The sequence below is a fragment of the Musa acuminata genome, chromosome BXJ3-7 (genome assembly GCF_036884655.1).
Source record: "Musa acuminata AAA Group cultivar baxijiao chromosome BXJ3-7, Cavendish_Baxijiao_AAA, whole genome shotgun sequence".
NCBI lineage: Eukaryota > Viridiplantae > Streptophyta > Magnoliopsida > Zingiberales > Musaceae > Musa > Musa acuminata.
The window spans coordinates 2,419,166-2,442,323 of record NC_088355.1 but is presented as its reverse complement, the minus strand read 5'-3'; the positions used below and the strand labels follow the sequence as shown (position 1 = coordinate 2,442,323).

General features: G+C 38.4%; 2 protein-coding genes across 8 annotated transcripts; one reads left to right on the top strand and one right to left on the bottom strand.

Annotated features, from left to right (window-relative positions):
• The first annotated feature begins 1,766 nt into the window (after positions 1–1,766).
• LOC103990787 (protein root UVB sensitive 6-like) lies at positions 1,767–11,595 on the top strand. Of its 6 annotated transcripts, XR_672166.3 has the most exons (15): positions 1,767–2,371; positions 3,273–3,371; positions 3,510–3,623; positions 4,851–4,922; positions 5,027–5,137; positions 5,227–5,346; positions 7,319–7,420; positions 7,520–7,592; positions 8,406–8,489; positions 8,575–8,639; positions 8,849–8,950; positions 9,021–9,212; positions 10,738–10,970; positions 11,070–11,197; positions 11,270–11,595. XR_672166.3 is itself a non-coding variant. In XM_065160729.1 (13 exons), the coding sequence occupies exons 1-13, from the start codon at positions 2,018–2,020 to the stop codon at positions 10,804–10,806; spliced, it is 1,557 nt and encodes a 518-aa protein (XP_065016801.1). In that variant the 5' UTR covers positions 1,767–2,017; the 3' UTR covers positions 10,807–11,595. The 6 variants fall into 6 exon arrangements, 2 of the variants coding, with proteins under 2 accessions (XP_065016801.1, XP_065016802.1); XR_010498313.1 differs by having other exon boundaries at positions 11,070–11,595; XR_010498312.1 differs by having other exon boundaries at positions 10,738–11,197; positions 11,273–11,595.
• Positions 11,596–13,484: 1,889 nt separating this feature from the next.
• On the bottom strand, positions 13,485–21,955 carry LOC135643849 (PHD finger protein ALFIN-LIKE 8-like). 2 transcript variants are annotated; one of them, XM_065161216.1, is made up of 5 exons: positions 21,675–21,955; positions 21,539–21,571; positions 16,707–16,935; positions 14,109–14,235; positions 13,485–14,027 (listed from the first exon to the last, which is right to left on the bottom strand). In XM_065161216.1, the coding sequence occupies exons 1-5, from the start codon at positions 21,766–21,768 to the stop codon at positions 13,749–13,751; spliced, it is 762 nt and encodes a 253-aa protein (XP_065017288.1). In that variant the 5' UTR covers positions 21,769–21,955; the 3' UTR covers positions 13,485–13,748. The 2 variants fall into 2 exon arrangements, with proteins under 2 accessions (XP_065017288.1, XP_065017289.1); XM_065161217.1 differs by having other exon boundaries at positions 13,485–14,024; positions 21,675–21,927.
• Between the last annotated feature and the right edge of the window lie 1,203 nt (positions 21,956–23,158).

The window sequence follows — 23,158 nt, the reverse complement described above, 5'->3', positions numbered from 1 at the left end:
CATTATAATTATAAGCTTAAACATTTAAACGCATTTATTTGTTCCTCAACCACTCTTCTTTCATGACTCTATCCGAATTCTAACAAAAACAAGTCATGTCTAGGGACTTCTCAAACCATGCTGGTGTCCTTCCACTGAACCCTAGGGTTCTTGGGACTGGAGAAGGAATATTTTGCACACGAAATAGACCAGTACCATTGCAGAATGATATGGTACGATTGATTCTGCAAATCTTCTTTATGGGACTGCTTATCCGAACAAGACGAGCACTAGAACACTGTCTTTGATTAGTTTATTGCTGATACTTGGATTAGTTTTCTGAGAGAGGTACTTGGTCATTGACTGCTTCCCATGTAGGTAGGCCATCCAAGATATGCTAGCAGGTAGTAGAGAACCATGGCCTCATCCAGGCTTAGTTTCATCACTCCTGCCATTACTGAAAGCTCCAATATAATACTTGCTGCAGCATCCTTAAGTGGGTGATTAAATGCTGTATGTATATATTCTCCACCACATAATGGAACTTTCTGATTCCCAAAGACCATTATATTTGCTTGTTGAAATGCTGCAGAACTCTCAGGAGTCTGTCAAGTGTTGGGTTGATAAGAAAACATCTCCATCGAGAAGGCAGGTGTTGAGAGGGAAGAAGAAGGCACATAAATCCTACCATTGTTGGATATTCTTCCGACTGAGGTTAAAGAAGAATGCCACCACCCATGAACTGTTCTTTAGCAAAGATGCCAACGATGAACTATTCTTTATCCCCCCCCCACTCCCCCAGAAGGCAGCATATCTGAGTGGAAATCATATGGTGCAAACAAAAAGCAAGTGCATAGCTAATCGGCATGACATCTAGTGATGAAATATTTAGGACTGATCTCATTAGTGATGAAACACTGTCAAACACAGTCTTCATGCTTGCACAAATTGTGTCTTCACTCCACCAACTTGAGGAACTCATCTTCTCTGTGAGATCCTTACGACTATGATGTCTGTCAACATATGCAAGACAATGGGTTGCTTATTTCGGATTATACGGCAAGCATAATTCATTCTCAACACACATATATAATGGGAATGTCCATAAGAAAGCCCATAATTTTGAATGGGCTCACTACTCTTCTCTTTTGTAACCTTTGGGTAAGTTATTATTAGAGAGAGAGAGAGAGAGAGAGAGAGAGAGAGAGAGCAATGTTTGGATTTTGCTTGAGAACAAATCATATAGGAATTTACAGGTTGATCATAATAAGTTGCTGTAATGCTATGTATCTTCCTTTTTATCCATTCAAATCCAATACCTGGATCCCAGTGCCAATTGTGTGAACTGCAAATAATAATAATAATAATAATAATAATAATAATAATAATAATATTATTATTATTATTATTATTATTATTATTATTATTTACCTGGCAATTCTTAGGTCTTGATATTAAGTTTTTGTTCATATGTGAGGAGTCAATACCATCCTTCATTTTAACACATGGCTTATTGCCATCAGATCATTCAATCAACTTTATAGCTGATGAGACCTAAATGTGTGTCAAATTGTACCATCAGTAATTATACAGTTTAATATATATAATGTATATACATATATATATATATATATATATATATATAATGTTGTATATAAGCCAGAGAATAATAGTAGTTGATATATATATATATATATATATATATAGATGAAATAATGTTATATATAAAAGAAGAGAATAATAGTGGTTGATATATATGCAGATTAAATGAGGCGTTCCTCATCGACAGCCAACCATGCAACACTATTCCCAACAGTCCCACTACCGCCCTCCACCCTCTTCACCTCTATTACTCCGCTCCTATGTTCGGTTGTTGTCGCGATCGCCATCGCCCACGCCCACGCCCACGCTCACGCCCACGCCTTCCAAATGCGGCCGCGATCAAACCGAGGCTCTCTTCCTCCTCCTCCATAGCCTCTTCTTCTTCTTCTTCTTCTTCATCACCTAATCTAATCCCTTCCCTCCTCTTGTTCGATCGATGGCTCCGATCGCGTTGAAGAAATCTGCCAGCTCCGCCCAGGGCCTGACCCGTGGGGGCGCCCCGGATGCCCGTGGCCTCGTCCGGGACGCCGTTCGGGCCACCCTCGCCTCGGCCCCGCTCGGATCCCACCCCCCTCTGCCGCAGCGGCAGGCGGATTGGGTTCAGGCGGAGATCAGGTTCGGACCGCCCGTGGGCGGGCTCGCCCTCGATGCGGCGCCCGCGCCCAGGGTCCTCTGCTGCGAGGAGATCGACGGGCGGAGGTGGAGCTACGTGGTGGACGATGGTGGTCACCCGCGCAGGGGCTCGGCCGTCCGGGCCGTGCCGATGCAGAGCCCGATGGCTCCCTTGGAGGTGAGATGTCTATCAGTTGCTTCTGGATCGTGTAATTGGAATATCCGAAGAAGTTATTGCCTCCTTTTTCTCCTCTTACTTGTTTGATCCAGGACGGTGCTCAATTTTCTTTGCGATTTAATCGTTTAACGGGTAAAAAATGTATCTTTTTTCTTTTTTGTACTTCATTCTTCCCAATCGCATGAATTATTTTTTTTCCTATCTTCCCTGGGATGCCTGCAGCGACATAGAAAAAACATCGGTTTTAGATTGTTGAGGAGGAAGTTTTGTCTCCTTCATGTTACGGTTGCTTTTTGTTGCACCGTACAGAACAAATAGTTTGGACTGACTAGATTAAGCAAGAGGAGAGATGGTAATTAACATGATGCCATCAAGACATTGTTGCTGAAATTGATGTGGAACATGAATAATATATTGGAAAATTATAGTACAATTCAGATATATAAGCCTAAGAAGGGTGACCGACAGGAGTGTCCTGTAAAATGAGAAAGGATATTCATTAGGAACACATATTGGTATATTTAAGTTTGATCTTCACATGCGGTGTCTTATTTCACAAATGCCCCTTGTTTGCCAAAAAGAAGGTGAATGTTTGAGGTTATTAAGATCTGTCATCTTTTTCATTCCAGTTTCGATTTGTGTATTCCCAGTTTGTAAATTCTTTTAGGACGCTGGAAAGGAAAGCATTTACAAACTTAAATTTTCATATGTTCTGTAATGTGATATTGCATGTAATATTATCCATTAATTCATGGGAAAACTCTGGGTTGTGCAGTGTATGCATAGGATATCTGTCGCACCTATCAGGAAAATGAATGCTGGTTTATATTTTCTTGTAGAAATTTAAGCAAAGACAAAGTTCTCGGTCATCCCTGCATCATGAGTTTACATTTTGGTGCAGGAATTGATGTCATTTGTAAGATCTTATGTAGTGCCTGAAGGCTTTCCCGATAGTGTTACCCCTTCATATGTTCCATACATGACTTGGAGAGCTCTGAAGGTACCTTTTTTGTCTGAAACATTCTGAAATGAATAATTTTTTCTATACATGTCTCAAAATTATTTAGAAGGATTCATTTTGAATCTTTTTTTATTTTTCTTGAGCCCCTTGTTACTAATGATTGACATTATTGATTAGTATTTCTTTGGTGGAGCCATGGGTGTTTTCGCGACACGGACACTATTGAGCTCCGTTGGAGTATCCAAAAATAGAGCAACATCAGGTGCTGTTGCCATTAATTGGATACTCAAGGTAAAAAAATCTGCGTCTTCTGGCATAACAATAATAGCTAACATTATGTGTTTTTAACACAGAAGTTTGGATTTCAGCGACAGTATTTTAGATATCCACTTTACCTCAATTGTGCAAGTGAAAATGGTTAATGTTGCATGTATAGCTTATGGTCATTATCCACTTTAAATGCAATGATATGGATATAATATAGGTTATGCGTATTTTCCTAATGAAAGTGCCTTGCACCCATTTATTACGTTTTTTGTCTCAACGGTCCTAAAAAATAATAGCTTCTATTGGTCCTTGCCAGATCTATTTGATCAGGTGTAGACCACCATGTACAATGCAATTTTGCAGGCTTATTTGTTGCATCCATTTTGAATTTGGTAAAGCGCACACCATGTTAGTTGTTTCCCAGACTGTGTAAATAGATTTTTGCTAACAGGTTTAATTTGATATCAATGAACATTTCATTTCCTATGAGCAGTTTCGTAGCAACTGATCCATGGTGCTTTTTCCATTACTTCTGATTTTTATGTATGTACGTGAAATTCTTTTAGTTTTATCATTTGATCTTTCACTGCATAAACATATGAATTAACTCATCTTCTCTGCAGAAGATATTTGTTAAAAGTAATTGTTCATTAAACAACTTCTTATTATGAATTTTCTTTTAAATAACTGTTGAGGTAAGATCCAATTCTAATGACAACTGTTGCTCAAATACTGAAGCTCGACCTTTACTTTTTGGGACTAATCAACTCGTAGATGTTTTCCTCCCACATCTGGCTTTCCCGTTCTGGAATTCACTGGCTTTACCTATTGACATGTTGTGATCTTGACTTAATTTTTTTTAGAGTTTCCTGATCTTATAGTCAACCTGGTGAAAGCAACTGCTTTTTAGATAGCTGTCATCGCAATCAAGCTATAATAAAGTTACTTCAGTTGATGTTACTGGTAGCTGATCCTTTCACATGCATGTAGCTGTTCCATTTGATAGAATACTTATGAATTTTAAACCATAACCATTGCACTTATATTTAGATACTTACGAAGCAAAAAACCATACTCTTCATTGCTTGATTAGTGGCATGAATCTCTCTCTCTCTCTCCCCCCTCTTCTCTAGAGAAGATCATAGGCATGTTTCTTACTCTTATTATCCTGTAATTTCTGTCAGTTCTATTTTTTTAATTGATTTTCATTTAGACTATTTTAAATTTTTAACCACATTCAGTATTATTCAGGATGGTGCTGGACGCATTGGCAAAATGCTCTTTGCACGACAAGGAAAGAAGTTTGACTATGATCTAAAGCAGGTAAGCTCTTGTGCTCTTGTAATTTTATTTTAATGGAGATACAGATATTTGCCAGTGATTGACAGATACAGATACCAGTGATTGATGATTGATATTTGCCGCAGCTTCGCTTTGCAGGTGATCTTTTAATGGAGTTAGGTGCTGGGGTAGAATTAGCAACTGCTGCTGTTCCACACCTTTTCTTGCCATTGGCTTGTGCAGCTAACGTGGTGAAGGTTGAAGAAACAAATTCATGTCCTCAGTTTCTGGCTTCTACCTGGGGATGTTCATGACATATGATGTCTCCAATTTTTGTCCTTTACAGAATGTTGCTGCTGTGACATCAACATCGACACGCACTCCAATCTACAAGGCCTATGCCAAAGGTGAAAATATTGGAGATGTTACTGCTAAAGGAGAATCTGTTGGTAATATGGCTGATCTGGTATGTTATTCGAGGATATGCTCACTTACCTGGCACAAGCAATTCTATATGAATAAATGCAGCTATCATTTCTAGTATCGTCTTACTTGTCTTTCACTTTTTAAGTTATAGAAAGCATTTTCTCAAGACTCAACTGAATCTTTCAAGCTGTTAGCAAAATTGTCATTTAGTAGGGAGAGAGAAGGTGAAAAACAATGTAGTTACCTAAGAAACATTTTAGCTTCATAAATATTAGAAATAAAATTGTTATATTCTCAATCTAAATTGCAGAATTAGGGAAGAAACAATGGTGACTATTTAAATCAAAACTCATTTGGTATTTGCTGAGAGACTACATGATAGGCATATCCTGATATTTGACAAGCTTTATATTTTTATGTTTATTAACTATTAAAGGTATCTGCAGCTTCAACATAATGACAACAGATGACAAGTAAGCATGCCAGCTTACATAATTTAGTTAATGAAAAAGGTCTCACTTTATAAAGAATGAAGGTCGCAAAGCAAGAAAAATAGTGAAACCTATGTCTATCAACCATTCTCGAATGATCCTCTCAATGATAACAATGCTTTAATACAAGTAAATCTTTTTATCATTTTCAGGTAGACAATTATAAAGAAAAAATATCATAAATTTCTGATAAGTACCAGAAAGATCCTTAAAAGTATCTACTTTTTCATTTTGTGAGAAAAGGGGATATCTAATTATTACAGATACGTTAAAAAGGTACAGATTCTTCAAAATGGTGATACTAATTATACTGTCTCACTGATGTGGATCAGCATGGAATTTATGTCATCTGGCATTGGATTTTCTCTCATATGCAAACACAGTACTGGCACACTTTCAAGATGGCATAAAACAACATGCTGACACCAAGATGATATTCTAGTTACCAGCTAGCCAAAATCGACATGAATCACCAATGAAATCCATGGCCTGGTGGCACTTCTAAGAATTCCCTCAATTACAAGGCTTTTTTGACCTTGCTACCATCCGAGTGGTTTATCAAATCACCTATTAAAAAGGAAACTAATGAGGTGGGAAAGACATTACCTGGCTTGAATTATAAAAGCCTTGTGCAGAAGCAACTTCTCTCAAATATATGAAACCCTGAAAATAAAACTGTGACAGGTGGACAAGTATCTTGCCTCAAGAATAAGGTGGACAGATCACAGACAAGGTCACAGACATTCTATAATGGTTTAGTTTATCAACAATATTGAGATACTTAAGGCATGGAGATTACATAGTGCTGGTAAACATGGATAGTTGGGAATCACTTTAACATTCATTTCCAGAATCTAATTAGGGGTTGCTGTGATGATCCTTAAATTTTATTTTATTTCCAGCACCTTGTTCAATTTGTTTGTTCAGGATTCTCCTAATGAAGTTTTGTGTCTCTTGACAAGCTTACCCTACTTTGAATCTGGACTGGGGTTGTGGTATATCTGTGTGCCAAACCAGAGATTGATTAGTACCCTAATATAAGGTCCCTGAACCAGAATGGATGGTAGTTGATAGTCCACATATTGGTTTTGGACCAGACCCGGTCTGTCTGGTATTTAAAACATAGGTGCCAAGCATCTCAGCTGGACCTTTTTTAATATTTTACTGTTCAATGTTGTGAATTTCGCTAATTCTTGCATGTTATAAGTGCATCTCCAGTTTCTAACTTTGCTGCTATAAGACATTTAACTCAATCTTAAAAGCTAGATATTTTGGATAATTAAAATGTCAAACTATCCTTTGCTTGCGGACTCTTCAACCTATGTTACTATCAATAACGGGAATTGATTTCTACAAATGAGAGAGAGAGGCATGTAGATCTTTTTCAGAGGAATAGTGTTTTCTTAAGATTACACATAATACTTCATTTGGTTTATACACCGTTTTTGATGTTTTATTAAGCATTGTGATAAAAATGCATTATAAACTACTATGACCATATATATTTCGCATTATTTTCAGTTGGGAACTGGACTCTGCATCTTAATTTCAAAAAGGAACCCATCTTTGGTGGCCTCATTTGCATTCTTGTCATGTGGATATGTTTTTAGTGCATATCAAGAGGTCAGTATTGGTTAGCCTTTACTGTTTACATATGTTGCTTTTCTAATTAAGAGTTATCTCTGACACATGCTTAATGTAATCTTTTATCCATCTTAACAGGTGAAATCCGTTGTATTAAATACATTAAACAGAGCAAGATTCACTGTTGCAGTGGATTCCTTCATCAAGACTGGTAGGTCAAACAAGTCTTCTAAAATATAATTGAATTTCTGTCACCATTATAAAGGATTTAACATGTGATGTGGTAGTTTGGCGTGGTTTACAAATTTTGAAGTTTGGCCAGTAAAAGAGAAAGTAAGAACAAACTAGAGGAAGAAAGGGTGACACATATATACAAGCACATAATGAACATAATAGTAGGAGCAGTCCGAACAGATGGAGCTCCTATCAATGCAGGGTCAAGAGAGGATCAATATGATCAGCTTTATATATGTTGTTGGTAATAAATATTAGATGAATATTAATGACAATGATGATAGGAATACAAAGAATAATAGTAATTAGAAAAAATGAACCATAACCCTCATTGTGTCGCCACACATTCTGCTTATGTGGACTGCATATTTAATCACATTTTATGTCATGTTAAACATGTAGAACTATCTCGAATAGTGTGGCTTCATATATTATGTGAGGTTGTAACCTAACTGCATTTATTTATGTGGTTAAGCATGCGGCCACATTTCACTGCACAATAGAATGTTGCCAAACAATAATTAGACATTAGGCTAACCATGTCATTCATAATAATCAGAAATACTTATTTGTTATGTTCTTTGTTACAATTCTGTATCAGTTTGAACTGCTTTTCTAAACATATGTTTGTACTAAATAAATCAAGCTGAGTACCCTCTCATAGTCTTCATTTGTCAGTCTACAAGCTTAACTAATATTTTGCTATATGATAAAAGCCTTGCTAGTGATTTGGTTCTAAAATTATAATTTTTTAACCTCAACTTAATGTTCGATTCTTGCAATTTTCTAGGGCATGTTCCATCACTTAAGGAAGGAAATTCTAAGGAAAATATTTTTCGTCCTCCATGGTCGAAACATACATCAGTTGTTCTAGGTATTCAACCACTGGGTTGTTGTACTTCTATCCATCTTTCAGAAGTCTAAACTTTTATATTTACTTCTGCATGCTGGCATTTTAGGCCCAAGATTTTGTGATGCATTCCAGGAGCCAACTTCATTTATTGCCATAGAGCACTTGTTTGAGGTAGTATTTTTACCTTTTGCTCTTGGTATTTGTTTGATGCAATGTACTTCATGTAAATGTTTATGATTGTTCTACATGCATGCTTCAGTTTGCTACATATTTTATCAAGTTTTTTAAATCAACACTAGTGTCATGAATTTTCTTTCCCACATTTTTTTTCAGCCAAGTTGCATTATTTGTTCTTTTCTTTATACACTGTGTAACTACAGAAGGAAAGATACATGGTGTCCTACAACCCTTCAAAGGACAAAATATATGCATTACTGAAGGATCAAGCAAAATCAGATGATATATTGAAAGCAGCTTTTCATGTGAGTATGGGCTATTGATGGTGGATTAGCCAGAAACACCTGCTTGATTAATATTGTGTCTTCATGACAGGCTCATGTTCTTCTTTATTTCATCCAATTGTCAAACACAAATCAAGCTTTGAAAAAGCTGAGGAATTCTAACCAATCAAAATATGAAGAGCCCATACTTCCTACAAATGCCAACTTCCTTGCTCATATGGTGGAGTCTTGCAAGATTGTTTCATCATCATATGCGATATTCAAGAGGAAAGCAGCGGAACAGGTGATGCATGGAAGACTTGCTACTTCATGGTAGCTTAGGTGCACTCATTTTTTCGGGATGTTCTACTCTAGACACTGCTATGACCTTTCTGCTTAAACACGCATTTGATTATATTCAATCTAAACCTAGCTGGACATAGTAGCAATTTATAATCATAATTTAATTCTGTAAGATTGGATAATATTTACGTACAGTGATTGGGTCCTCACTTTAGATTATCTTAGACAAGGATTAAATCTCAGTCTAGTACGGATACCTGTTGTCAATTGGATTCATATATACTAGTACCATACAGTAGTACACCGAGTGCCGACACAGGATATTACTGGTTGGAACCAAGCAGAGAGGCAAGAGAGAGAAGATGTTGTTGGAGAATATATTGCCGCTTGGGCGGTGACAAAGGAGGCGAGGATGCTGCTACAGAATTGACCAATGCCAAAACCCACAATCCTGTCAGTGGAGATGACATTAGGAGGGGACAAGAAGTGGCGGAGAGTGGAGGATGCTGAGCTCAAGCGGAACTCAACTGTAGGCATTGCTAGTTGAGTAAGACATGAGTGAGAAAGACAATGCCCTTGGCACTGCAGTCAAGACAGAAGCGAGAAGTCAAAGGTGACATGGAGGCAAAGGAGGTGGAGGCTGGAGTGGCAGAGGAGGGGAGAGAGAAGGAGAGTACAACATTATTCAACTGCATAAGCTGGAACCATCTGCATTGGTTTTGCTAGACAGTACAACAATATTGGGCTGCATCATCTGCAATCGTCTTGTTGGTTGACCATTAGACTAGTAAACACCGACCTATATACAACTGGCTTGTAGAACCTTGGTCTTCACTTGAAAAGATGAATTGTGTAATCACAATATCAAAGTACTTACGATAGTCCATTGTCAGATCAAAGAAAAAGAAACTAAGCAATTTTGAATATTTTGAAAGGACATCAGAATTACCCATAGTCATTATCAGGATATTGATGGTGTTCACTTCAATCGATTTTTATATATACCTCTGTTATGGTATATTCATTCTCTTAATTGTTTTTTTTCCAATGGGAATATGGAATACATGTTATGCAGGGGTGATGACAAATTCCTCTGATATTTCATTGCATATTCAAAAGGACTCCGCAAGTCCTGTGTCTCTTATCCTAATTGCTGGTGTATGAGTATGGGTGGTTGCCGTAAAATGCAACATTTATTCGGAGCTGAGAGACCACAAAAGATATTATGGCCAATCCCAAACATTTTGAATTAGGCATGTAGCTCTAATGTTGCACTTTAGTGTTGGTATGCTATATGCATCAGAGATGCCCATAAGTGACAATTTTATGAAGATGTACAAAGCCACGAGGATGAAAACTCTGATATCCTTGTTAACATGTTTCTGCATTTGTTATGTAGGAAATAAATGTATGGCAATGAACTGACCAGCATTCATGCCTTTCATAATTCATAACGTTTCTGCATTCATCTGAACAAACTTTATTGAGAACCAAGCGTGAGCATAGGTTTTTGTTACTTTTTGCAGGGATGGATAATGTCAGAGTCATTGCTGAACCCTGGCAGAGCTAGGCTATTTAGTGCTGTTCATAGTTAAGATTGCATTGATCTCAGAACTTCAGCAGATGCATCACTTCACGGACTGTTCATAGTTAAGATTGTGCACTGAGAACTTGATGGTCGAATTATTGCTTCATATCACATCATGAGAAGACGGTGGATTGCCACGTTCAAGTAGTTAACACTTCATGCAATTGCAGGGTACACAAATCTTCCATCTATCATGCAATGTGGAGATGGCTCATTATGGTGATGGGACTTTATGTTTCACTGACTCTTTGATATGCTGCTTTTTGCAAGTTATAAAGCCCGACTATATCTGAAGCAATTTTGATCTTCTGAAGTCGCAAGCTTCTCATTCTTCTATGCGATATAGATGGGTAGTCTTTTCTTTGCAGATTTGTGGGCCTTTTTCTTTGCCGGTTGAGGTACCTTTTTTCTCATCTTAATGTTGTAAATTTCTTTGTATCATTATTCAGGAATATTTTGTTGTAACATAGTAGGTTTGAGGTTCAAGATGATGGAAAAACGGCTCCGAGGCTAAGCGATGGGTTCAATTGAAGGTTTTACAACAACATAAAATGTTTTTTGTAGGAAGATAATTTTGTAGATCCGTTTGTATTATATTTGGTCGAAATATGGTTGGTCATTTTTAGCTGCTTGAATCTTAATTCTCCTCCTATATATTTGTTTTTGTTATTCCTGTGTCTTGATGACGATGTGTAAACAAATGTCAAAATCTTCCAAGCAGAGTTATCTGTCATGGAGTTATTTTGGCATTAACATGCATAGTTTTAGGGAGACGCATATCCTGTATCGTCTGTTTAGAATCGGTTCATTTCAGCTTAAATGCCTGCACAAACTAAACAGCTATCAGCACAGATGTAGACATTTAATGGGGTTAATTACATATTATCTATAATATTATAGTTAGATCTTTTTATTATCTTGATTTTTTTAGATTTAAAAATTTTATATTAAAAATTTTATAGTGATGAAGTAAAATATTTAATCTCATTTATCCTAATATCGTCGTTGGTTTTACTGATGAAAGATATAGTACGTGCATAAATAACATAAAAATGATAGATAAAAAGATAACCGGTGACAATGATGCAATGATCGGTCTTGTCGTTGTCAATTTGAACATTGATGATGAGAAGGAATATAAGACATAGTAGTGAGGCGTTTGCGTCGACTCCATAGGAGGAAGAGGGGGGAGGTGAGGAGTTTGTGTTAACGTCACATTGCTCTGCCTCCTCTTCCTCCTCCGGAGCCGCTCTACATTTACGTTAGTGCTAGAGGAGGAAGATGAGGCATCTACGTCGCTGACGACGTGAAGGGAGGAGGAAGATGAGGCAAGTGAGACTGAGCGGATACGACCGATCGATCTTGAAACCCTAGCCAAAATAACGATTCCTAATTCGAAGGCTAACCGTAATGCGTCGTTTCTTCGTCGTCTCGCTTGTCGTATTTGTCGCGTATCTTTCTAATACTCTCCCCCACTACCACAACGTCGGAGGTGAGTGGGAAGGAGGATGAGGGTTTGTTGTCTCTTCCGCTATTAAATTTGTACTATTCGAGCCTCCATTTTGTGGGACGATCAATCCTCGTCGTTTGATTAGATCTCCTCCGGTCGCAGGCGAAGATAATCCAAAAGCAAGTTGCGACCACGTCGTTGTGGTTGGGGCATACGCATCGTTCACACCGGCTAAAGCTCAAAAGCTGAAAGCAAGTGTGCCTCTTTGTCGAGCTCTCTCGCAACCTCTCTCTCCTTATCGCCCATCGCCCCTTCCTCGAATCCGTCGGGCTACTGGACAAAGCTCCTATCCAAGGATTTGAGCATGACGCAGATACAGATGCCTCACTTGCCTCTTCTTCCTCCTTCGACATTACATTGCTCTACCTCACTAGCCTCCTCTTCATCCTCCCTCCTCGTCGTCAGCGACACAAATGCCTCTCTTGCCTTCTCTTCCTCTTCCGTTATCGACACAGATGTAGAGCGATGCCAAAGGAGGAAGAGGAGGTAGAGCGGTGCGACGCTGACGCAAATGTCTCACCTCTCTCCTCTTTCTCCTCCAACATCAATGTAGATGCCTCGTCGCATTGCCTTCTCCTCATCGTCATCAATGTTCAGATCGGCATCAACAAAACTAACCATCGCGTCGTTATCGTCGACTACTACCACAACAACCACCCACGATGCCACCATCCTATTTTATTTTTCGTTAATAAAACCAACGATATTAAGGTAAATAAAATTAAATATTTCATCTTTTAATATAAATTTTTTAGTCTAAAAATAATCTGACCCATACTGACCCAGTTCAAGAATAACCTCGTGAAAATAAAAGATTCCAAATTAATCACTAACTAAGACAAATAGAAACTAATTAATATATTATAACACAAGTGATAGGTATGTGTGAATAGGATATTATGTTCGAGTTTACGTGTAAAAGTCACACTTCTTTCAATTTAAAAAAATAAATCTTCTTTTAATTTAAAAAAACAAATGGAACTCTCACACTTATTTCAATTAAAAAAGAAATAAATCTAACTCTCACGAGATCCTTTTTCATCTAATTTTTCACCTTGCAACCACCAACACGATTGCGTATGATCAATCAATCGCAACCAAGGCGGCAAAACAATGATCCGCCAACCCATCTGGTGTCAGAAATCAGAAGAAATCATCAGTCGTGAAAGCCTCACTAAAACAAACACATCCTAATATAGTTTTCCTTCTAAAACAACACTTGGTCAAATCCGAGAGTCCCTACCTTACGTGACCAAGTTACATGTTGCAAATGGAGGTTGATCTAACACACAACAAGCCCTCGTGCAAATGGACACAGACAGCACCAATTAACTACAATCTGAACAAGGACACAGAAACAAAGTCTACAACCTACTTGCATGTCTGCTGTTTGCAAGGAACTGTTCTGGCGTAATGAAGAACTAGTAACACTTCTTGCTTCATACTCTGGCCCTCTTACTGGTGCTGCAACTGGGACACTTGTACTGCTTTATGTGCTCGGCTCGGGCAGGTGTGATCTTGACGCACTTTCCATGAAACCACTTTTCACATACGTCACAGCATATCCAGAACTCGTCGTTAGCATAATTGTCACCGCATGCACCGCATAAAGTGTTCTCGTGGTCCTCTTCATCTTCTTCGTCCTCTGCACCACTATCCTCATCTTCTTTTGGAGGCATCTTTGAAACCTTGGCCTGGGGCTCGGCCGGTCTGGACTGCTGAACCCACGTAGGAAAGTAACAATTAAGAATAAATGGATAAATTAAAAAGCAATGGAAGGATATAACATGAGAACTTACCGTCTTGGAGTTCGACTTGTTCTTGCTGTTGCTATTCGAGGTCTTTTCCTTGGACTGTTTCGTGGTTGTTCCAGTTACAACTTCATATATGGTAGGGAGATTGTTAATCATATTGAAAAGTCGCCTCCTGTAATAGTCACAACATCAAGGATAACTGATATGAATTTCCTAATCAGGGAAACTTCTAAAATCCAGAAATACAAGAAAAATAAAGACATTCAAAACTTTAACACCATAGCAATTAACAGTAACAACTCCAAAAACAAGTGACAAAAAAAAAAAAAAGAAAGCTTAGTACCTAACAGAAGCATCTGCTTAGGTATCACCATAGCAATATGTATGCATACATACATACATATGTATATATATGCACATTGTTGATTCCAATGACTATACGAGTATTCTAAATTTAAAATACTTGATAGAAACTGTTAGCTTCAAGAAGACAGTAATAACTCCATTCACAGAAAGCAAGTATTAGCCATTAAAGCTCTTTGCCAAAATCGAGTTTATTCTTACAGCACTTATTGTTTGCAAAAGAGGTCAGGTAAAGATAGCATATCTGATCAAGATTTGGAAATTATTGCATGTACATGCCTTCACTACATAACAAAATAAAGGAAATAAAAATAAAGCTCTCATCATGACTATCAATAACAGCCACTTGAGGCAAGTTTTGCAGCAAGTCAATAGTGACTTATAAGCACTTAAGTCAACATAAAGAAAATAAATAACAGAACTGACCTCTGTATGTGGATCTTTCTTTTTCAAAGTATTATTCCTCCTTGCCAGCATTTATTGAATTTGAGAAGAAAAGTTAAAAATTGGATAATATTAACTAGTAGTATCAAAATTGTTAGTACTTCAAGGGTCTATTTCATGCTACAGGGATATGCAAACTAATAAATCTCCTTGTCAGTCTTAAGAGACTGATAAGTTCACTAATGTGGGAATGAAGACATGGATGGATGGCTTCTCATCGAATAAAGCACAACGCTAAAGCAAATTAGTCATCAATCTCTCTATCCAAGGTTCTTAATTTCGGTCCGTACCGATGTACCAAACCCTGCTCGGTACGGTGGTACGCATCGAGGCATACCGATGGTATGCCGAGGTGTACCAGCGATATGCCCAAAAAGAGCTGAAAAACCTCCAAAAATACTTGGAGGTAACAGTCCAACAATACCGAGATGTACCGATCGATATGCCTCGATAACGATCAAAATTCGCAACGTACTAACCAATACACCTTGATAATGGTCGAAATCCGAGACATATCAACTGGTACACCTCGGTATCGATCGGATTTCGACCATTACCGTCGGGTACAAACCTCGTATCACTCGATACAGGGTCAAAACACTAGTGCCGCCCGGTAGAGGGTGGTCCGCGTATCGATATCCTCTTGGACCAATACGTACCACCCATACCAAGCAGTACACATCGAAATTGAGAACCCTGTCTCTATCTCAATGGTCCAAAAAGAAGCTTTTGGAGGGATTTAGCTAATACCTAAGATCACACTACACAAAATTGCACAAAATGAAACTACACAATGAACCAACCAACCTTATAAGTTTGCCACATATAATAGATTTAGACTAATTAGCATAACCATCACCATGAGCAACAAACTCATGATATACGAGATGGTTAACTAGCATTTAGAAGATAAAAATATTAGTTGCAAAGTTTATAAATCAGAATAAGACAAACTACAGGGTAGATTCTTGGAACATATACAACATATGACTGTTTTTGACCAAATTGTAAAGAAAATTTTATTACATTTAATAATATGAAACAAATGCAGTTTCTAATGAGTTATAGTGATATTGTGAACAGTAAACAATTATTATAAGAATATTAAGGAAGAGAAAGAACATTAACCACAGGAAAAAAATCCTGGATGTCATACAAATTCAAGCAAAACATGAACATAACTATAAACAATAGTTTTCAAGGGCCTCACTTAATGGTTCCCATAGTCTTTAAGGATGCATTTGTATTGACATTGAAGTAACTAGCTTGTATTATTCTAGCCCAGCTTTCTAACATTAACCCTGTTTCTGGTTTGGTGACCTAAATGGCATATTAGCTGGATTAACAAAAAAATGTGACTCTTTTAAGCCACAATTTACTGGGTTGTATTATCCCACATCATCCAAATTAAACTCCTTTGACTGGATTACTAAGACGAGCAGTTGCCAGTTAAACCAATACCCACAATCTTCACTTTCCATATCCCCAAAACAAACATAACTAAGAAACTTCAGCTTACTTGAAGATGTTAGGGGAAAACAACAATGCGCTTCTGTTTTCAATAATCCTCATCCATGATGTTTCATCAGCAGCAAGTCCTCCCAGTTGTATACAAAACACATGACAGCTGCATGTTACTGCCTATAGCTTGCCAATTGCCATAAAAGAATGAAAATTTAACCAAGAACTAATATGCAATTAAACATGCAGTATCTCATAATTAAGCCTAACAGACTGATAATGTTCAGAACTTGCAAACAAGAACATAATAACAAAAAAAAGATAATTGCATCAGTGTTTAGGTGATTTACCACAGCTCCACTCAGATAACATTACCTTGACTCCTTATCAAATCCAAAACGTGCCCCAAAATAGAAGGCAACAGAAAGTAACCATGCATCACTGTGGACGGCAACTAAAGCAAGCCAGTCCTTTTCTTCCATGCCATCTCTAGCAAAGTTAATTCCCAAGGCTGGCTCAGGAAGTTCTGGAGGTACTTCCTCTGCAGGCAAGGTTACTTCCCAAGTCTCTGTAGGAAGCCCATAGAGACATAAGTTCTCTTTCTCTGCCAAAAAAAAGGGAAAAACAACAATTATCAGCAGTCACATTTAACACTTGATTAACATACAAAAGGGGATCAAAGAATATAGCACCCTGCATGACCCCATCACAAAGCTCTTCTACAGATCTGTGCTGAAAGTTGATATTGATATACCATACAACATGGCCCATAGTTGTAGAAAACACATCTCAAATACTACAGGACTACACATGTAAAGGAAACCAAGGTTACATTTGGTAATTTAGAGATAGACATATGATTGTTAGGATCGTCAAGTTTATCAAAACTAAAAAAAAGTCTATTAAGGATAAATTATTAGCCTTAGGTAACATGGATTTTACTCAAACTTACACCTTTTACTTCAATTTTGCTAAGGACCTAAAGTCATCATGATCATTCATGAAGCCCCATTAAGATCATGTAATATTTATAGAAGCAGTAATGACAAGTTTTGACAAAGATGATATCAATTATAAAGAAGGTGTTTCCCTTTTTTGGAATTGACACCAAAAAAATATCCTTGAGAGAGCCACAATCAGGTGATGGTAAATTATAGTTGCTATGCACGCTATAACAGCATATTTTTGTATTTTGTTAAAAAAACTCAGAGTAGTGAACTTAAATGTTATGAAAATAACATACAAAAATAGAAACAAGGTCACACTTACAAAGTTATGCCCAAAGTTGTTGGGAAACCCATTTTCCAACAACTTTGCATTTTCCTTGGAAAGAATCTTAGAAAAACTAATTACATTCTCTTTTCAAGGCCTATGAGAGACTGGACACTCATCCAATCCAACCCATAACAGGATCCCATAGTTAACAAAGAACCCATGACTGACATTATGGTTTGCAACATAATTAACAGCTTGGGACAGAATCCACCTGTCACAAACCCAGTTTCTGACTAAGCTTATGGTTTGCAACATAAAAAAGTTTGGTATCTAGACACCACTAACATAGATTGACCAAATTAATTATTGGATCAGAAAATCTTAAATGCATGCATTTGGTTTGCATGTCAATCATATCATGTTTGGTTAAACTTGTGAGTCAACCATGTAATTGTGGAAAAATCGTGTTAATTGTGAGGGTTCAAAACGAAAAGGAATTAGAATAAAAGGGGAAAACAAGTTAAAAAATTGAAATCAGAAACCAAAAATACCATCATCTTAATTTCTGTTAGACAAACCCATTGTAGATGATGCTACAACATCCAATGACTTCCACTTTTGTATTTAATTCAACCACATATACTCCTAATCAAGAATGCCTAGAGCCTCTGGAACTAGAAACTGTTTTGAGGACACTTATCTGAACTAGAATTTTCTATACGTCCCCACTAACCTTTATGATAGCCATAAAAGTAATCAAAAAAAATATTAAAATAACAAAAATTAAATGGCCAAGACATGATTGGCCATAACCAGGACACTAAATCTGGAACAGTGCTGGTCATTTCATCAACATGTCGCTGTACTAAACTCGTCCATGAGATCTTCCAAAGGTCACAAATTTTGGTTCAACTTTAACTTAGCTCTGGACTATGAATAGAATTCCAACAACCGAACTTCAAGAATTATTTATATCAAGATACATAATGGTGCAATGATCATCTAATGTAGAGGGGATTCAAACATGTCAAAGATTGCAATCTTCCCAAGAGTCAACCTGACCCATATGACTTGGTCAAGCCTATCAGCCACAATGGAAAAGGCACAGGCTCAGGCAGCCAACAATAATTATAATGCCCCCAGACTGCATGGGATAGCTAGGAGACCTCCGGTCATTTTTGAAGCTATGATAAAACTGCCCAAAATTGAATAAGGAATTTAAGTCATAAGAAGATGAGGATTTATCATGAGAGGTTGCTGTTTGACTATAAGATAAAATCAGGCTTCATGTTGAGCTAATCAATCAAGCATCAACCTCATAAAACATATCTCAGCTTCTTGAAGAGTGGATCATTAATGACAATTTCAAAATTACATCTTCCGGATGTGGGTCTTTCTTTTGATCTTTTTGGCTAGATCTTTTTATTCTATGTACCTTGAGAATAATGTCTGAGATGCTACCCAAAGCTCACTCCAATAGAGAGGATTGATAAAAACTGAGTCCGAATCACAAATTAAAGTGCTCCAAAATGGGATCCCAACTAGCTCCTGATATTTCCATATGGTCAATTTGCCTGATATAAGCTTAAAATTTCCCAAATTTTGAATATCAGCCCCATGTATGTTTTTAGCATTTGAATGACTTGTATTGGCCAAAACAAAACCGGAACTACCAGAACCCTAACAAATCATCAAAAAACATGACAGAATTCCCAGTACATTTTTCAAAAAAAAATATATCCCTCCCTCTATATTAACCTTGACTCTATCTAGAATTGTTGTGGCCGAGGAGAAGGCGAGGACAACAAGAGGGGAGCAATCGGAGGAGGAAGAGGAGGGCTGTTGGAGTCCAGGTTCGCTCGGCGGGGAGAGGGAACAGGTGATGGTGGAGGAGACGGTGAGGACAACGAGTGGGGAGCTATCTGGAGAGGAGGCAAAGGAGGAGGGAGAGGGGGGTTGTCGGGATTCGGGGAGGCTTGACAGGAAGAGGGAGGGGCTGATGACACAAGAGAAGAAACGATAATGGGAGGGGGGGGAGAGAGAAAGAAAGAGTTACCATGAGAAGAAAAAAGACTTCGATAGAGAGTGGAGTCGACTATCCCTCCGCACAGAAGCCTCTCGCCATTAGAGAGGAAGACAACGCCATCGATTAGGTTTTCTAGGGGGAGAAATAAGGATTCTTGTGTGCGAGGGGGGAGGAGCGAGGGAAGGAATTGGGCTCACGCCTATATGGTTCGATTGAACCAAAATCAACAAACCACAACCAATTAGGCATAGTTCAGATTTGACTCAACAGAATTTGGTTGAGGCGAGCACCTCAACCGCCCGACGATAGGGCACAAACATGTGCCAAGGCGATGCTCAATTGAAGGCGCCTTGCCTGGACCAGTTACCAAGCACTCGACCCTCACCTCGTCTTGCCCAAGCACCTAAGTGAGCACTCGATGACTTCATTGGTTTTATATGATTTGGATCAATTTGGTATTGTTTTGGTTAGGTGTCTAAGTAACTAGATGTTTAAATCCATGAAGGTAGGACTAATCTAAGAATATATATGGTTCTTAATAGATAGTATTTAATAAAATTAGATTTGAACAAGAATTCTATCCATTTTTTGCTAACTTAGGTCACATGCAAGCAAGTAATAAATGGAAGCATTGGCCTCCTTAGTAATAAGTTTATATGGAAAAAATACTAAGGTTAGTATCTATCGATAATGGGCATCTATCTTCATTTTCTCCTGTTCCTCATCTCTAGTCGAGCATTGGCTTCCCTCCTACCTCCACCCCTTTTTTATCTCTCTTACTACTCAAACAACTACTTGTGTTAGTTGCTGAAATCTAGTACCACAAAACAAAATCCTGAAGAACTGCTATAATACAGTTACAAGCTGCAAAGCTTTTCCGCATCAAATCTGACCTAAACAAGATAGATCTTAGCAGCTGCACAGTAAAACAAATTTAGTTGCACCTATTCACTTTAAGACCCACAGAAGCCTCAGATATGCAGATCAATCTACAATTTGAAACATTTCCTCCCCCTGGTTCACAAAAGAGTTCTCAAGCTGCATCAGCTTTCTTTAGGGAACAATATACAATATACAATGTCTTTCCATCTCTTGTGCTCTGTCACAATGACAGAAAATCAGCATCACCATTAAGAATCACTAGAATTTTCAAATCTGATGGATCCAAACCACATATATTCAGTGTTCTGCATGAGCTGCCTCCAACTTTGATCTAGTTAATTTATCAATCACCCACCCCAACCCCCCAAAACGACAACAAGCAAATTTAATCACATGTAATGAGATCTTATCCTCTGACTACGAGATTTACAAATGAGAAAAGAAAGAAAAAAGAGAAGGAGAAGGTGAAAAGGAATGAAGGAAAAAAGAAGGAAGAGGGAAACATCATGCCTGGTCCTCATTGCTTGCCACATGTATGTTGTCACAGATAATAACCCAACTAGCTATCTAGAAAAATAGTGGCAGAGAGAGATTGCATTGAGTTTACATGCTTCTGCATGCATAACAAAGAGAAGGGTGGTCAAGAATTAGAGACTCGGTTCATAATCAGACCCAAGCAATCCTGCAAACCTCAAGCTAATTCCAGCACCCAACCACTACCCTAACCTGATTCATAAATGTAGCGTTCCCAAACATAATAAATTTCTGGTCAAAGTTGGAATTTTCCATCATACAACGGAAGGATTTAACTAGTACATGACTACTGGACATAATTTTTTCACAAGAAACTACGGTTTGAATGAGAAGTAGCTTTCACGGATTACAGGAGACACATTGCAAGACAAGGACACACTCCCGATAGCCAAAGACCAAAATAGAAAACCAAAATAAGATTCCGTTGATAATCCATCAGCAAAATATCTAATAAACGCGAGGAGAAAACTGTGGAACTAAAAGAACATACTACCCACAGGCGTCGCCTAAGCAAAGAGAGGAACACCAAGAAAGAGGTAAAACCTTTTACCTGGATCGCACTGCTGATAGAACTTCTCGACATCTGCATCACCGCCAGAAGCAAGATAACACGTCAAAATCGAGAAGCCACAACAACGACTCAAGCAAATCAGTGAAAGCAAAAAAACAATATTGCGATTAGACACCAGTCGTGAGCGCCTTGATCATGCCAGCTCTTCGACCTCTGAAGTCGCGGAAGACATCCTCGGCGGTGCGAAAAGGCCCTCCGCCCGCGTCCATCGCTCGGCACGACTACAAGCCCGGAGGAAGGGAATCGAGCAGGACCCGGCCTCGAAGACGACGGAGAACGGGGTCGAGGGAGGGGGAAGAGGCTAGGGCCTTGGATTCATCGGGGGCAGAGATTGGATTAGGGTTGAAGACTTCGAGCGGTGGGCGGGATTCAAATCCCCGCTCAATCACGAGCGAGAGGGTTTTATTTCGAGTTATGGATTTTAATATTAATATAATTATATTATTGTTTGGAATGGGATTTGGCGTCCGATTCCGTATCGACTCCGATTCGTCCAATTTGGCTATGCTATTTCATCCCAAATAATAATAATAATAATAGATAGTGTCTCTTTACTAAGTGGGGACCGATCTCGCTAGATCACGAGGTGGCGTAGTACGTCATCAATGGTAAAGCAGGTAAGTCGCCGGGTAACGGTCAAACGAGTAGGAATATATAATATTGCTTCGGTGGAGCAAATATATTTTTGGTACCGTTTGCTCGTTTACCTTCATTGTCACTGGAACAAGCAGCGAGCCCACATGGGACCCGAGCGCTACACGGTAACTATTCAGGTCGGGACCACGTCCTGCCCACGGTGGCAAGTGACGCGGTTAGAAACAGCTGGTACGTAGCGCTAGTAACCCGGCTCAGCTACCAGCCTTGTCTTCCTAGACCTCTCTGGGGTCCAGCATGTGGTTAGCCTTGTCTTCCTAGACCTCTCTGTGGTACAAGGCATTTTTAGCTTTTTTTTTTTTTCTACATACCCATCCTTTCATCGTTCAGAAATAGCAGATTTGCCTCTCCAAATTTTAATAATATTTCTTAAAAATTTAAATTATATATATATATATATATATATATATATATATATATATATATATATATATATATATACATGATAAATTCTTGAAAAAAAATCCACCTTTGAGAAATCCCACAAAGCATCCCTTTGTTATTTGAAAAAAAATAATTTACTCTTATGTCCATCGGATCTGTATTCGCTTCCGTCTTACACGTCGTCCCCTCTCGCTTTTGTCCCATCGAACTTATTGTCATCTCTACAAATCACAATAGACTCACCTAATCAATGTGCAAGGAAAAAAAGGGCATGATGACGATAGCCCTCATGTAAGTAAAGAGAGAAGTCCTTGTTGCCCTCACACGAGGAAGGAGAGGATGCAACGACAATAACCCTCGTACACAAGAGAGGGTCCAACGAGATCCGCAAAGGCAATGGCAATCTTCACTGTCCTCGCCCGCAAGAAAGGGTCCAACAAGGTCACCGTCATTACTGACTATATAAAGGCAAAGGTGACAAGTTCAACGGAGGCCAAGGGTAAAAGCGACAACATATCTGGTAAGGCAAAAAGGAGGGGAGACAATGATGAATGCAGCATA